The 15,200-nt window shown below is 42.3% G+C and overlaps 1 protein-coding gene across 2 annotated transcripts in view; it reads right to left on the bottom strand.

Annotated features, from left to right (window-relative positions):
- Positions 1-1,002, bottom strand: part of CLTC (clathrin heavy chain) — a 74,771-nt gene extending 73,769 nt beyond the window's left edge. For both annotated transcript variants that reach the window (XM_072646877.1, XM_072646878.1), the window contains exon 1: positions 653-1,002. In XM_072646877.1, the coding sequence (XP_072502978.1) occupies positions 653-694 (42 nt within the window). In that variant the 5' untranslated portion in view covers positions 695-1,002. The remainder of the gene's footprint in view (positions 1-652) is intronic.
- Positions 1,003-15,200: the final 14,198 nt, after the last annotated feature.

The following is a 15,200-nucleotide window of genomic DNA, read 5'->3' as shown; positions in this document are numbered from 1 at the left end:
GGACTGGAGTCACGCTGTCTAGTTTCCCTATGGAGAGGGGGAGCGTGCCCCCCGCCAAGGACCCTGGCCCCACCGCGCGCCCCGTAGACACAGGCCCAATTCATCACGCTCTTTTTTAGGGGGTCCAGGAGCCGTGACCTTCCCTCCCCACTGGCTCGGGGAGGGCGAGAGGCACACAGCTCCCCCTCCCCCTTTGAAAGGTGCCCTTCCAGTCGCAGGGAGCCGCAGAGGGAGGAGGGAAGGAGCCGCCGCCGCCGCCGCCGCTCCTCCTCCACCTTCACACACTCACTCACACACGCCCCCTCCCCCCTTCCAGGACGCTAACACAGGAGGGTGCAAAGGGAAAGAGAGGGCCAGGAGGTGACAACCCCCCACCCCGCCGCCCTCAGGTGGGGGAGGTGACTCCCGCAGGAGGAAAGGAAGGGCCCGCCCGGCCGCGGGGGCGCAGCACCTGACACCAGGCACCATCTCAGCCCTCGCCCCCTTCCCCCTCCGCAGGCTCCGTCTCTAGCTCCCCCAGCGCAGCCCCCTCCCTCCTCCTCACCGCCCGGCCCAGCCCAGCCGGGGCCCCGCTGCGGACCAGGCCTGGAGCCGCCCCCCCTCATCCCCCGGCCCGGGCCCCCGCACCAGCCCCGGCGAGCGGCGGCCGCACCTGGAGATGCTCCTGGAAACGGATGGGCAGGATCTGGGCCATGGCGCTGCCGGGGGCTCCTGTCTCCTCCTGTCACTGGGGCTGCGGGGCTGAGGCCGCCGGGGCTCTCCGGGGGGGAGGAGGAGGAGGAGGGGAGGGGGGGAGGTCGGGCGCGGCGAGGCGACTCTCTGGGGATGCAGGCGTGGTGGGGTAGCTGGCGGGCAGGCGGACGGACGGACGGACAATCTTGGGCCGGGGGCGGAGGCTCCTGGGGCTGGGAGAGCCGCAATGGCGGAACCGGGCGCAGCGCAGACTCCGGAAACGGCTGAGCCCGGCGGAGGGATCTGTGGGAGAGCACTGCGACCGGCCCCAGAGCAAAGTACTCCCTCCGCCTTATGTACCCCTCCCCCAGAAAGACGACGCCCGGCTGGGCGCAGGGATTCGGAGCGCAGTGCGCAAGCCAGCTGATCTCTTTGCTCAGGCCAGAGCCGTAGTCCCCTAGGACCCCGAGGGACTATTTTCTGGACTCATCACTTTCCCCTCCCTCTCACTTTTCCTCCCCAACCCCCATCCCTTTTTTTTTTTTTTTTTTTTGCATTTTGCCACATCATGCGACTAGGGTGGAGAGACGTCATTTCCGTGGGCGGTTTGGGACCCGCCCACACTTCCGGGTACACGTGATACGGGAAGGGAGGGCAAGTAGCTCGGCCGCTGAAGGGGGGGCCGGTGTAGAGCGTTGAGCGCGGGGGTCAGGGCGAGGAAATCTGCGGTGGGGGCTCGGTCAGGTGTGGAGAGGGGGGGTGGGGAAGAATCCCCCCACTCTGCCCCGTGTTCCGCGGATCGCTTGGGTGAGGTCGGGGCGCTGGCGGGCAAGCGATCCAACGAGTCGGCCTCCCTCTCCCCGTGACTCAGGAAAACCGCCTGTGCGCCTTCGAAGGGCGGGCGCGGGGGCCCGGCCTCAGCCCGGCCAGCTGCCAGCTCGCCCCCGCCTAGTTTCGTAGGGTGGGTGCCCTTCGGAAAGATGAAAATCCAAATGCCCCCGCCCACCTCCTTTCGCTTAGCCCAGTCTGGGAAACTGAGGCCCAGGCTGCGGTCAGGACTTGTCCCATTCATTCATTCATTCATTCATTCATTCATTCCACAGCCTGCCTTCAGCTGAACCTCTTCTGTGAATGGTGGGGGAAGGGGAAGTTGGCCGGGGCCTGCACTAGACTAGGTGTGGGTGGAAGTAGGAAGCTATTTAAATAAGGCTTGATCCTTGCCCTGCTGGACCTCGTAAGCCCGGATCCCCTGGTGTGGCTTCAGAGGGCTCATAGAGAAGCCCGGGATTTGGAGTCAGAGTAGATTAGGGATGTGGAATCAGAGTACTTGGGTTCAGATCCTTTCCCACTAGTAATAGCATGTATATAGCACTTTAAGGTTTGCAAAGCCTTTTACAAATAACTCATTTGAACCTCACGACAATCCTGAGAAGTAGCTGCTATTATCCCAGTTTTACAGATGAGAAAACAGCGCAGACGGAGTTTAAGTTACTTGCCCAGGATCACACTGGTAATGTCTGAGGATGAATTTGAACTCGGATCTTCTTAATTTCAGATCCAGCACTTCCTGCCGAGCTACCTAACTACTTTTGTGACCTCGAGCAAGTCATTTATCCTCTCTGGGCCTCAGTTTTCTTTTTTTTAGAATTAACTGATTGCTAAAGTCTCTTCTTGTTCTGTGAACCTCTTTAAGACAATAGTTAGTGGTGGAGTATATCTGCACCTTGAACAGAATTTAACATTTATTATATATTGTATATAAAGCCAATGGCAGTAAACTACTTGGAATCATTTCAAGTTCTGAGCACTTTACCAAATGGAAAAATGTGATTTAACATGATCTCTTCCTCTCATTCAGTGAATTCACTTCACTGTCTATAGTGCTGATACAGATGTGGCCTAAATTATGACAAGGACTTAAATTAAGCACAAAAAAAGATTTAGAATAAACTAAGGGACATTGGGAATCATCTGAATATCTTTCTGTGGTACAGTTTATGTCCAGAGAGGAAGGGTTCTGGACTTGACCTCAAAAATTTCATTCTTAATTTCCAGCTTCTAAACAAGAAATCCTCTGAACTACATGATTTGGATACTCTGTAGTGACTCATATAACACTTGGAGGGAGGTTTATAAATCACTTTCTTCTTAATCACTCTTTGAAGGTGATTTCCTTCTACTCATTTCCCCATTTTACCCATAAGGAAACAGGCTAATAACAGGTGAGATGACTTGCCTAAGTAAAGGGCTGTGCTAATCTCAAACATTTCTACATCTTTATAGCAGTGAAGACTTATAGCTCTCTCTAATGCAGATGCTATACATGCACCAAAATCACTCATTGCCGCATGGGACACGAACTTCAGCTCCTGAAGGTCTCTACCAGCAGAGCACAAGCTCTGGCAATTTCTCATAAGCTAGAAATGTTATGGATGTGAGCCCAGCTATGTACAGCCTATCATCAACTAGCCTAACAAAGTGAGGACAGTTCTATTACCAAAAGATTGCCCACCAAGTACAGGCAACAGTAACTTACAATCATCTACTGAAATGTAGAGTGATTGTAGCCCTTGTCAGTGGAGAAAGTGCCCAAACTGTAGAAACTAGGAATCTTATAAGGAGTAGAAGAAATTAGATTTCCTTTTATCTTAGTACATTCTGGAAATTTTGAAATCATGGGGAAAATATTTTGTGAGTGGAGGCTTCTTAATTTCTTGAGAAAAAGAAAATCAGTATTAACTTTCAGTGCCCTTTATTAATTTAAAGATATTATGTTGGTTTAGGAACATAAAATGTATTATATATAAAATTAACATACTTGGATTGAAGCAAGGTTTCCTATGATTCAATTCACATGTTATTTTGCTTCTTGATTTGGCTTACATATTTTCAAACATAGACCACTCTTTCATGTGATAAAGAAATCCGAAACAGGAGCCAAAAGCTGTATCAAGCAAACACCTTGCTAATGTATTACAGGAAGGATTTTTGTGGCAGAAAGCCAAGTTGCGTTCTTGGACCAAATACCTGAAAATAGTAATGAATAGTTGAACCCATCACCAGCTACCTGCTAGTCAACTCTATCTGGATGTCCCATTGACACCTCCAAAACTTACCTTTGCCCCTTCTCTACCTTTGCCTTTGCCTTTAGCTCTTCTCTAGCCCCAAAACCATCCAATATCATGGTTCAGAAAACAAAAGACTTGGGTTCAAATTCTTCCTGTTACTACTTGTATCAACTTTGACAAATCACTTAATCTCTCTAGTGTCAGATTTCTCATCTGTAAAATGAAGGAATTTAAAAAGATTTCTCCTAAGGTCCCTTCCAACTCAAAATTTGAGATCCTCCCAATTTCCTAAATTCTTAACATCCTTCTTCCTTACCTACTAAATATATTCTGTTGCTCGTCTCTTTTATCCATCCTCTTCCATCCCTACTGCAACCACCCTGCTCCAAGCCTTTATCACCTCTCACCCAAACTGCAGTCTAGCTTGGATGCCATTGAATTCCCTATTTGCAATCTCCCTCTTTCCAGTTCTACCCAGATGCCAAAATAAACACAAGTCTGACCATGTTACTCCTTGCTCAGAACAGTACAGTGGTTCTCAGTTGCCTCTACAAACTTCTTAATTCCTTCCCTTCCCAAACCCTCCCCTCTTCCTAACTTTCCTACTACTCTTGAGGGATAGAGTGCTGGGCCTGGAGTCAGGAAGACCTGAGTTCAAATTCCACCAACCTAGGTGTCATTGTCAACTACTCATTTTCTTTGAACACTATATCCAGTCTCTTGCCAAAGTCTGTCAATTTTACCTACCTTGGTAACTTATCTCATGTATATACCATTTTCTGGCATTACCACCACCCTCCAAAGGCCCTTCATCACCTCACACCTGGACTATTGCAATTGCCTGCTGACTGGTTTCCCTTCTACTTCAGTCCATCCTTCACTCAACCATCAAAGTGATTTTTCCTAAAGTTTAGGTCTGTCCAATTCATCCCCCTACTCAGTAAACTCCAGTGGTTCCCTATCACCTCCAGGATCAAAAAATATCTCTGATGTTCAAAGTCTTTCATCACCTACCCATCTCCCTACCTTTTCTGTTTTCCTATACCTCATACCTTTGTCTTCCCCAACTACTGTAATCCACTGACACTGACTTCTTGCTGTTCTTCAAACACAGTGTTCCATCTCCCAACGCTGGATATTTTTACTGGCTGTCTCCCATGCCTGGAAGATTTCTTCCTTCTCTCTTCCAACTCCTGGCTTCTATAACGGAAAGGGAATTTGAAGATCTTCGCTGCCCCTTAATAAGTCCATGTGACCTGCTTTGAGCTCTGACCCAGCCTGAGTCACATGGTGGGAGGATGGTGGGAGGAATGGGTGCAGCAGGATGAGAGAGTTAGGCAGAGCTGAGAGAGAGAGCAGGCAGAGCAGAGCAGGGCAGCTAGCCTGAGTGAGAGAGGGAGTGATTTTGCCTAAGGGAGCTTGTTTATGGGGAGGTGTAACAGAGGGAAGACTTGGGGATGGCAATGCTCACTGTACTGATAATGTATGCAAACTTCATTGTTACCATGGTGGAATTGACTTTCTAGTATCTGAATAAATATTTCGATTTTGCCTTTGAGGAAAAGAGTTTATATTTTGCAAATTTACCCTGGAAATACACATGCATATCTGTTGTGGCTGCTGTGGGTATCTCATTGGTATTACAACTTCCTTCAAGTCCTAGCTAAAATCCCACCCTCTACAAGATTTTCTCAATCCCCTTTAATTCTAGTCCCTTCCCTCTGCTAATTAGCTCCAATTAATCTTGTACATTGTTTGAATATAGTTGTTTTCATGTCATCTCCCTCATTCAATTGTGAGCCTCTTGAGAGCAAGGACTGTCTTTTGCCTTATCTTGTGTCCCCAGTGCTTAGCACACTTAATAAATGTTTATTGGCTGACTGACCTATGCCTTCATGTAAGAACATCCTCCACAACCTAGTTTCAACCTACCTTTCCCCCCTTACATTACCTACCTTGTACATTTTACCTTCCAGTCAAACTGGACTACTCTCTATTCCCAGAACATTCAGTTCATTATGCAGTCTCTGCTTTTGGGATTTCTTCCATCAGAGTTCAGCTCTTCTGCCTTCCCTTTCTTAGCTGCCACTCTTCAGCACTCTTCTTGATCTCTTCTTTTCTTCTTTGCTCCTTGCTTTATATTAAACTGTATATGTACCACCCCGCCACCCCAAAGTAGAACACACTTGAGGACAAGGACTTTCATTTTGTGTGTCTTTGTATCATCAGTGCACAGAATCTAATAGGAGTTTAATAAGTGGTTGTTGAATATTGAGTGATGTGCCAGGCACTGTGCTAAATGCTGGGGATACAAATACAAAATTCCAATATTCCCTATACTCAAAAGTGCATTGAAAGAGGAGTTCACAACCCAAACAGATGAATGGTAGCTAGGGAGGGATATTATGGTCTGAAGTCACAGGGAGGGTAATTGGATCATTAGGGTAGTTCAACTGACATAGCCTTTGCAGAAACAAAGAAAGGCATGGAATTACTTCCAGCTTATTTCCAAGAGCAAAGTAGGGGAGGCATTACCCACAGTGCCAAGGAGACTGGAAATAAATGGCTGGGATAAAGAATGACCTCATGGCTGAGGTCAGGAATAACATAGCTTGATGTCCTTGCTAAGATTGCAAGATCACTAATCTGGCAGGTGCTATATCCTTCACTGTCACTCAGTATCCATGCTGTCTAAATAATTCCCTCAAAGTCCTTGTCTTCTGGCAAGCCAAGGTTTGAGTTCTTTTTCTTGTCAAGGCAGAAGCTTTTCCTGCCAGTCAATTGGAACTGAAAGACCCAACTTCCCAAACACAGACTAGATTTATCTGTCTTGGGACCACTGTTCATTCATCTCTGCTTGGAGAAAGACACAAAGCACCAAGGACACACCCTCTGTCAGGTGGGAGCAGCTGCTTTTTTTGCTGGGCTAGAAGAAGGCACCAGAGACCTTCCACACCCCTCACTGGAAATCTAAGATAGGGACAGAGTTACATGCCACACATTCTGCAGCAAGAGCAGAAATGCTTTTTTAAACTGATCCTCTGCCCTCCAGCTCCTTTAGGAAATCAAGCAGTATGACTGGCACATTTGTCCATTTGCTCAGTTTTCTTGGAAACAAAAACAAGACCTCTATACGTGAGGAATTTACCTTGTGTTTTTGTTATTTGGAGTGTTTTGCAAATCAAATCTCTTTTTTCCTTTTTTTAATTATTAGGTTTTATTTTTAATTTATAGAGTAAGGCAAGCATTTCCCTGACATAGTACAATAAAAAGATGACTGCACATGAAACTGCAAATCTACTATGAACAACTTGCTATTCTTTTCTTTAAAAGAAAACTAATTAATTTATTTATTTTTAATTTTCAATATTTACTTCCATAAGATTTTGAATTCCAAATTTTTCCCCCACCCCAAGACAGTGTGCAGTCTGATATAGACTCTACATATGCATTCATATTAAACATTTTCACATTAGTCATGTTGTAAAGAAGAATTAGAACCAATGGAAGGAACCACAAGAAAGAAGAAACAAAAAAGAGAGAAAGAGAAAGCAAATAGTCTGCTTAGATCTGCATTCAGACTCCACATTCGTTTTCTGGATGTGGATAGCATTTTCTATCAAAACTCTTTTGGAGTTGTCTTAGAGCCTTGCATTGCTAAGAAGAGGTTAAGTCTATCAAAATTAGTCATTCCGCAACGTTGCTGTTACTGCGTACAATGTTCTGGTTCTGCTCACTTCACTCAGCTTCAGTTCATGTAAGTTTTTCCAGGTTTTTCTGAAGTCCACTTGCTCATCATTTCTTATAGCACAATAGTATTCCATTATATTCACACACCACAACTTGTTCAGCCATTTCCCAGTTGATGGATATCCCCTCAATTTCCAATTCTTGACCACCACAAAAAAGAGCTGCTATAAATATTTTTGTCTATGTGGATTCTTTTCCCATTTTTATGATATCTTTGGGATATAGACCTAGAAAATCGCTGAGTCAAAGGGTATGCACAGTTTTATAGCCCTTTGGACATAATTCCAAACTGATCTCCAGTATGGTTGGATCAGTTCACAATTCTACCACCCATAATGCACTAGTGTTCTAATTTTCCCACATCTTCTGCAGCAGTAAATCAAATCTTTTTATATGTAGCTTTTTGTGGTTGTTGTTGCAAAAATGCCTTATATATCCCTCTTTTGTTAAATTTTCATTGATGATTAGTCTCAAATTAGCAAACTATCATTTTGAGTTGCAGTTTGAGGTCTTTTGCTTTTCAGACTGTAGTATTCAACTTCCACAATTTCTGATCAAATTGAAATAATCTTATATTAATCTAAATCCCTTTCCTTTATATTTTGATATCTTTTTCTTCTCTACTTAATAGAATTTTTTGCTTGTCATTAAATCACTAAATTTAAATACTTTGTGAGATAAGGCTTGTATGCAGGTTCCTTTATCTAATTCCCACCACCTTGCCTCTACCTACCCTGGAAAAGTGTGACCCAGAAAGTTTTTTTCCTTTTCCGTAACCCTCCCTACATCCATGCACCCCTTGTGCTATTGTCAAGCTCAGAAAATCAGTCAGAAAACCAAGGTTCATTACCTACAGCCTTTACCCTATGACACAACCATTGTGGAAACAATCAACACTAGAATTGATCTCAAACTTCCCATGAGATCCCATGGATCCCAAGTCCAATTAATGTGACAACGTAAAGAGAAGATCAGCTCTCCAACACACCTCAGGAAAGATCTAAAGAAACAACATGAAACAACAGTAAAAAACAAAAGTAGGTAGTTCAACTTTAAAAAAAAAAAAAGTCCAGAAGCCTGCAGAATCTGGGAACAGGGTTGCACCAAAAAAGTGAGCCCAACCCTTAGTAAATGGGCTAAATAAAGTCTTCCAACTTTAGCAGCAGCTATACCCAGGAAAATCTGAGTAAATAGGGGGAAAAAATAGAATAAAACAGGCACACTAAAGCACTATTGGTGGAGCTGTGAAATAATCCAACCATTCGAGAAAGAGTCAATAAACTTTGCATACTCTTTTGATCAGCAGTTCCACTACTATGCATTTACACACACACACATACACACTCCCCCACAGAGTTCAAAGAAAAAAGGACTCCAGTTGTATAAAATTGTAGCAGCACTTATTGTTATAGCAAAGTGCTAGAAGCAAAATGAGTGTCCATCTGCTGGGGAATGGCTGAAAATATTATGCAATATTTAAGAGGTTTGGGGTGCTAGGACCCCGAGAATGCCAAGGCAGAGTTGCCTGGAAAGAATTCACACATTCCAGCCTTCTTTTAGTCAAGTGGCAAAAAGGGTCCTTATGGAACCTGCAAGACACTGAGGATGGTGCTGGAGTTTGTATGGAAAAGGGACATGGGAAAGGAATGCCAGGGATGCTAATTAGGTAATCTAAGATTCCAGATATCTTTGGGAACTATGGATGGAAAAATGTAAGGAGTATATCAGACATCGAGGGAGTTGTCAGAGGCATGAACTTTGGAGATCTGGTGGGAGGAAGAGTCCTTGAGCTAGCCAGGGACAAAAATCCTTGGACCAGGCACCCCTCTGTTCTGCAACAAGAGAAAATTTTGTCACAGGATAGGGGCCTACTGAGAAATTGGGAGGCTTTTAGAAATATGATCTTAGGGCTGGGGCCTGAGCACCCATCAATATGGTAGAGGATAGGGACTATATCTGTGATTTCATTGGTATAGGAAATTCCCAGGTGAAGAAACTCTACTAATACAAATCCACAACTTATAAAAAGTTACCTATAGCACTAAGAAGTTATGCAATATGTTCAGGGTCACCGAGCTAGTATATATCAGAAGTGGAACTTGGAACCCAGGTCTTCTCACTTCAAAGCTGACTATAACACACAAAAATTGTATATAAATGTAATAGAATATTATTGCATCCAAAGAAAACATGAAAGGGATGGCCTCAGAGAAACCTGAGAATACTTGTATGAACTGATGCAAATTGAAGTAACAAGAAATAGGAAAACAATTTATATAGTGACTAATACATTATAAAAGAAAAACTATGAAAGACTTAACTATGATTAATGTAATATTACTACTAACCACTGTTTCAAAAGATCGATAGCATCTTATGGTTCCCACATCTTCACGTGGAGGTGATGGACTAAAGGTACGAAATGAGACATTTTGTACATGGTCAAAATGTGAATTTGTTCTGCTTAATTGTACTTATTTGTTATAAGGAAAGGTTTTTATGGGAATGGGAAGGAGTAGGGCATAATAATACTAATATAAAAAAAATCAGTTAAGCATTACAAAATACACAGAAGAGAGCAGAAGGAAGCTTAGAAGGGGTCAGAGAAGCAAAGCAGTGTTGAAAATATGTTAAATTCAACATTTTTTTAAAATGAGTTGAAAATAATTGAGATTCATAGTGTCATATACAACACTCTCATGTTCCTTGTATTTGAAAATGCTTATATAAATGTTTATCAAATTTATGACAAAAAATAAAAGAAAAATTAGGAAAAATTTTTGTGGTACAGTATAAAAACTATAATATTTTTTCAAAATAATTTAATCTCTACATGTCTTGGAATTTGAAGAACAAGGTTTGGGAGTTTTTTTCTCATTTATTTTGTTTTGCTTTTTATCCTCTAGAAGCAATATATAGACTCTCTTGATTGGTATTTTATTTTCTGTGTTCAAAATTCTGCACAGTTTTATTGTATTATTTCCTACATTATAATTTGGATGTGTCATATTCTTCTGGGAGACATGCTCAGGATGTCTCTGCACATCCTGTCTTCAAAGTCAATTGTTTTGACTTGTATAGGGTTCATATGTTATTTTAGCTTTGTTGCCTTTTGCTTCCCTTCTGCCATGCTTCTTACACTTCAGTATTACAAACTATTCATCTCTTTTTTAATGCTTTAGAGAGGCTTAACCACTAAATCCACATTTAATTCGTTCTGTTCTTTTAACTGAGTTTTAAAATTCTTCTTTGACTGTTCAAGTTCTGAACTCTATTCATTCTTTTTTTTTTTTTAATGGAATTCTTTTCTCAGTGTCTTCCTTACCTCCTCTTACTCAACCTACATATCTAGTCTTTTCATTTCTGTTCCTACAACATCTTTCTCATGCATTCCCTTCTCTCTACTTATACAGCCACAACTCTGTTTTAAGGTTTCCTTCACTTTTTGCTCCCTGCCTCAAGTCTCTCCCCACTCCAATCCACCCTCTGCACAGCTACCAAAGTGATTTTTTTAAAGGGTAGGTTTGACATGTCACCTCCATATTTACTAATCTCCAATGACTCTCTTTACCTTTAAAATAAAATATAAACTCTTATTTGGCATTTAAAGACTTTTACAACCTGGGCCCTTCCTATGTTTCCATTCTTTTACCCCTTAACTCTCATCTATGCAATGGAATCCAGCCATACTGGCCTACATGCCATTCCTAACATACAATGCTCTCTCCTCCTTTCCAAAGGAAGGTAACTTTTAATGACCAGAAGCTGCCCAGTTAACTTGGGTAAATATCTGGTCACTGATTCCAGATAGCCCTGGAGGAGAAAGTGACGCTGGTGACCTTGCACAGTCCTCCCTCAATCAAATTAAAGACAACTGCAAGTCATGTCATCATTTCCCCAGTGTCATGGTCCTCTTTGAAAATGAAAGACAAACACAGGGAATTGGACTACTTTCATCTGTCTTGTAATATTTGATAAACATTTTTATACTTGTTTTGATGATTTAGTACTCATTCTTCTGGTTTTAGGTTCCTCTCAATTTATCTGTTGTATTCTGGTTTGGTTTTTTTTTTGAGGGTTGTTCCTCTTTAAAATTGTTTTCCTTTATTTCCTTTATTACTTTCTGACTCCTCCCCCTTTATTGGCAGGGATCTTCCTGAGTTTGGGCTGCAAAACTGTCTCAGCCTCCTTCAGCTTTGGAGGACTTAGGGTTCACCAACCCTGTGTCTCTACCCTGAATAATCTCTGGAATTGGGCCACCTAGGTTTCAGGCCCTTTTCTTTCAGACCCAGTACAGCCATGCATGCTAGGTCTCACCTATTTCTGTCCTTGCTTCCCCTTCTTTTCTTCTATGGCTGAAGTGAATCTGCTTCTTCCATTTCTTACAAGTCAGGGAGGATATTCTGGAGAGTCTCTGCATCTTAAGGGTTCCTATCATAGCTAGCCCGAGTCATAACGCAGCACTCTTTTAGTTTCGTTCTTCCCCCATTTTCTTCCTCACATAGCTGAGCAGAATTAGTGTCTGCCCTTGTTTCAGGGTGGGGTGCTGGCAAGGAGTGGAGTGTATTTGCAGAATCTCTAGGTAAAATCTCAAGGTGAGCTCCAATCAGAAGGCAAAGGTCATTGAGGACTTTAAGAATTAGTCGTCTTTGTTGTGAATTCATAAGTGTTTTACCTTATGGAGTTCCTTCTTTTTCCTGGAATTGGCACATAATTTGTTTTCTGAAAGTTTTAAGAGTAAAAGGGGTCTGAAGAAAGTGTTTAATCTGCCACCCTGCTCATTCCATGACCCAGAAGTTCCCATATCCTCAACTGCAAGTTCTCTGGGATCTTGGAAAAACTCAGGTGCCTACCCCAGCTTTTCAGTTTATGCAGTATTTTCCTCATTACTGTTATGTCTAGCTATATTACAAAAGAAACTAAAGTTCAGGACTTGTCTGTTGTCACACAATTATTAAGTGTTGGAGTCAGGAGTTAAACCTAGTTCTTTCTGCATTTAGTGCAGGGTGTCAGTGTCTTCAAAATGTCTACAAATTTGGATGGGAAAAAAACAATATTTCCTCTGATCTCTAACTGAAACTTAGCATTTCCTTTGATTATGAATTTGTAAAAAGAAGTTTCTTCTACATTGTGTCCACAATACAAAAAAGCCAAGAACTTCTGGTCTCGTGTTTGTTTTTTTCATATGCATCTATGTAAAAGATTCTGTCACATTAAGAAGTATTTTTCCAATACCAATTCCTAATGGTGCTGCCTGCTGTTTAATCCAATCTAATGCAATAGGAGTTTCTGCCTAGAAATTTTGGCTGTGAGACATTTGCAGAAGCCTGTCTTGACTGAGGACAAAATTCTTCCTGTTTTTTGCTTTACCTTCCCTACATGTAAATAGCTTAGATTAATTCAATTCAATTCAACAAGCATTTATTAACAATTTAGTATGTGTCAGACATTATGCTAGACCCAGGATACAAAGACAAACGAAATGGTTCCTCTTCTTGAGGATTTTACATTCTCCTGGAAGGTGGAATTGTTTCCTCCGCAGGTAGGAAAGCACAGACAAATATAAAATATAAATAAATTAAAAGTAAGAGGGGTGGGCACTAATAACCAGGGAAGCGAGGAAAGGTTTCTTGTAGTAGGGAGGACTTGACCTGAGCTTGAAGGAGTTAAGGGTTCCAAGAGGTATAGGTGAGAAGGGAACATTCCAGGCATGTAGGATGTCCAGAGTAAGATATGGAAGCAGAAGATGGATTATAAAGTCTGTAAAGGGAAGTAAAAATGTAATCAATCTGGAAACATAGATTGTGGGCAAATTTTGAAGGTTTTGAAATGTCAGAGAAATTAGTATTTTATCCTAGAAGCAATGGGGAATCTCAGAAGCTTCTTGAATAGGTCAGGGAGAAAGATCTATGCTTTAAGAATAATGACTAGAGCAATGTGGAGTATAGATTATAAAGAGGAGGCATTGCAACAGTCCAAGCAAGAACTAATGAGGGCTTGAATTAGATTAGGAAAATTAGATTAAATTAGGAAAGGAAAATTAGGAGAGGTGTACAAGTAGACCTGATAAAACGACAGCTTATTGAATGTGGCAGGTGAAAGAAAGTGATTAGTCCAGGAATATTCTAGGATTGCAAATTTCAGTGAGAGGAGAAATGGAAGTGATGGGGTTCAGACTTGGAGCCTCCTTGAGCTCCCCTTGAATCTTCCCACTTAATCTGGCCTTTCTTACTCAAATCTAATCTTCCCATTTGTTCCAGCAGTCTCGAGAAGCTCATGGATTTTTTGTTATGGCTATGCCCAGGTCTCTGTTGCACTCCCCACCCTTGATCCTGTTACCAGCCACTCCCATCAGGATTCTCCCTGGGCTTGATCTATCAAGACCATCCCTGGGACCCCTGCTTCTGGTGACACCTGCTTCTGGCCCAGGCCCTCCATTGTCTGGTATCTCCTGATTGCCTCCAGTTGTTTCCAACTCTTGACCAGTCACCCCAGGACCATTGAGGCCCTCCTTGGACTTCTCCTCAAGACCTTCCCTAAACCCCTTCTCCCATCACCCTAGACTACCAGACCACCCCTAGATCCCTCCTACAGTCATTTCTGTATTTCAGTTCCATCTTGCCTCCATGAAGGTGCTCAGATTCAATCCAGCTCAGACTCTGTCTAGATGAGACTCTATCTGGCCCACTTGTGAATACAAGCGTTGCAAAGGCTTAGGCTCCTTAAGAGTCAATCCAAGGTGGCGAATCTTTAATAAGCTTTGTTTTTCTTTGGCTTTAAGAAGGCTTGAGTTGAATTCATTCTAGCAGGACCAGGCATGTCTGTATTTTGGGGTCCCCAAGCACCCCTCAAACCTTGTCAGAAGTACCTTCTGCAGGAACGGGGAAGTTAGGAAGAGGGTTAAGTTTAGATCTTAGGAGAAAGGATAAAATGAGTTCTGTTTGGGATTTGTTGAGTTTGAGATGCCTATGGAACTTTTAGGTGGACATCCAGCAGTCAGATGAAAATGTGATACTGGAGCCCAGTTTAATTGAACCTATGGGAGCTTGATAAAATCACCAAGAGAGAGTATGTAGAGATTTTAAAAAATTATTTTTATCAGTTACCTGGGACATTTAACAATATGCACTGATTCAGATGCAAGGATTGTGATATTGTTTTATGTAAAAATCTGATTTGTGTAATTTCCATACATTTTAGATCAGTTAGCAAGATAGGAACTCTCTTAAGACATTTCCCTTACATTTTAGTTACTTAAAATTTTCAATTTTCCTTAAAGAAAAATTTCTAGGGTTTTTTTTTTCTGGAAAGTAGAAAAAAAATAAACTACTGAAACATTCTTTTGTCAAAGCAGATCCAAACTGAAGCAATGTCAACAATTATCAGATGGTACAAATGACACTATTTTGAATACTCCAGGAGATAAGAAAATAGAATACTAAGAAAGTATGCTTATTGCCCTCAAGAAAAACAATATTTTTTTTGGAGGAGGGAGGAATATAGAACGCGGCCCAAATGTAAATGTGTAAACTTTACTAATAAAATGTATAAATAATATTGTGGGGGCCATAGGCCCTGGAGCTCCTTGTTTACATAGATTCCTTAGCTCTTTGCCATTTTTGCCCTCAGGATATACTATTCATTGTAGGAATTTTACTGTGGATCTGGTGTATTCGAGAGGAGGGGCATGAGCCTAAATAGTCATTGCAT

Source organism: Notamacropus eugenii, chromosome 2 (genome assembly GCF_028372415.1).
Source record: "Notamacropus eugenii isolate mMacEug1 chromosome 2, mMacEug1.pri_v2, whole genome shotgun sequence".
Taxonomy (NCBI): Eukaryota; Metazoa; Chordata; class Mammalia; order Diprotodontia; family Macropodidae; genus Notamacropus; species Notamacropus eugenii.
This window is presented reverse-complemented; position numbering and strand designations above follow the sequence as displayed.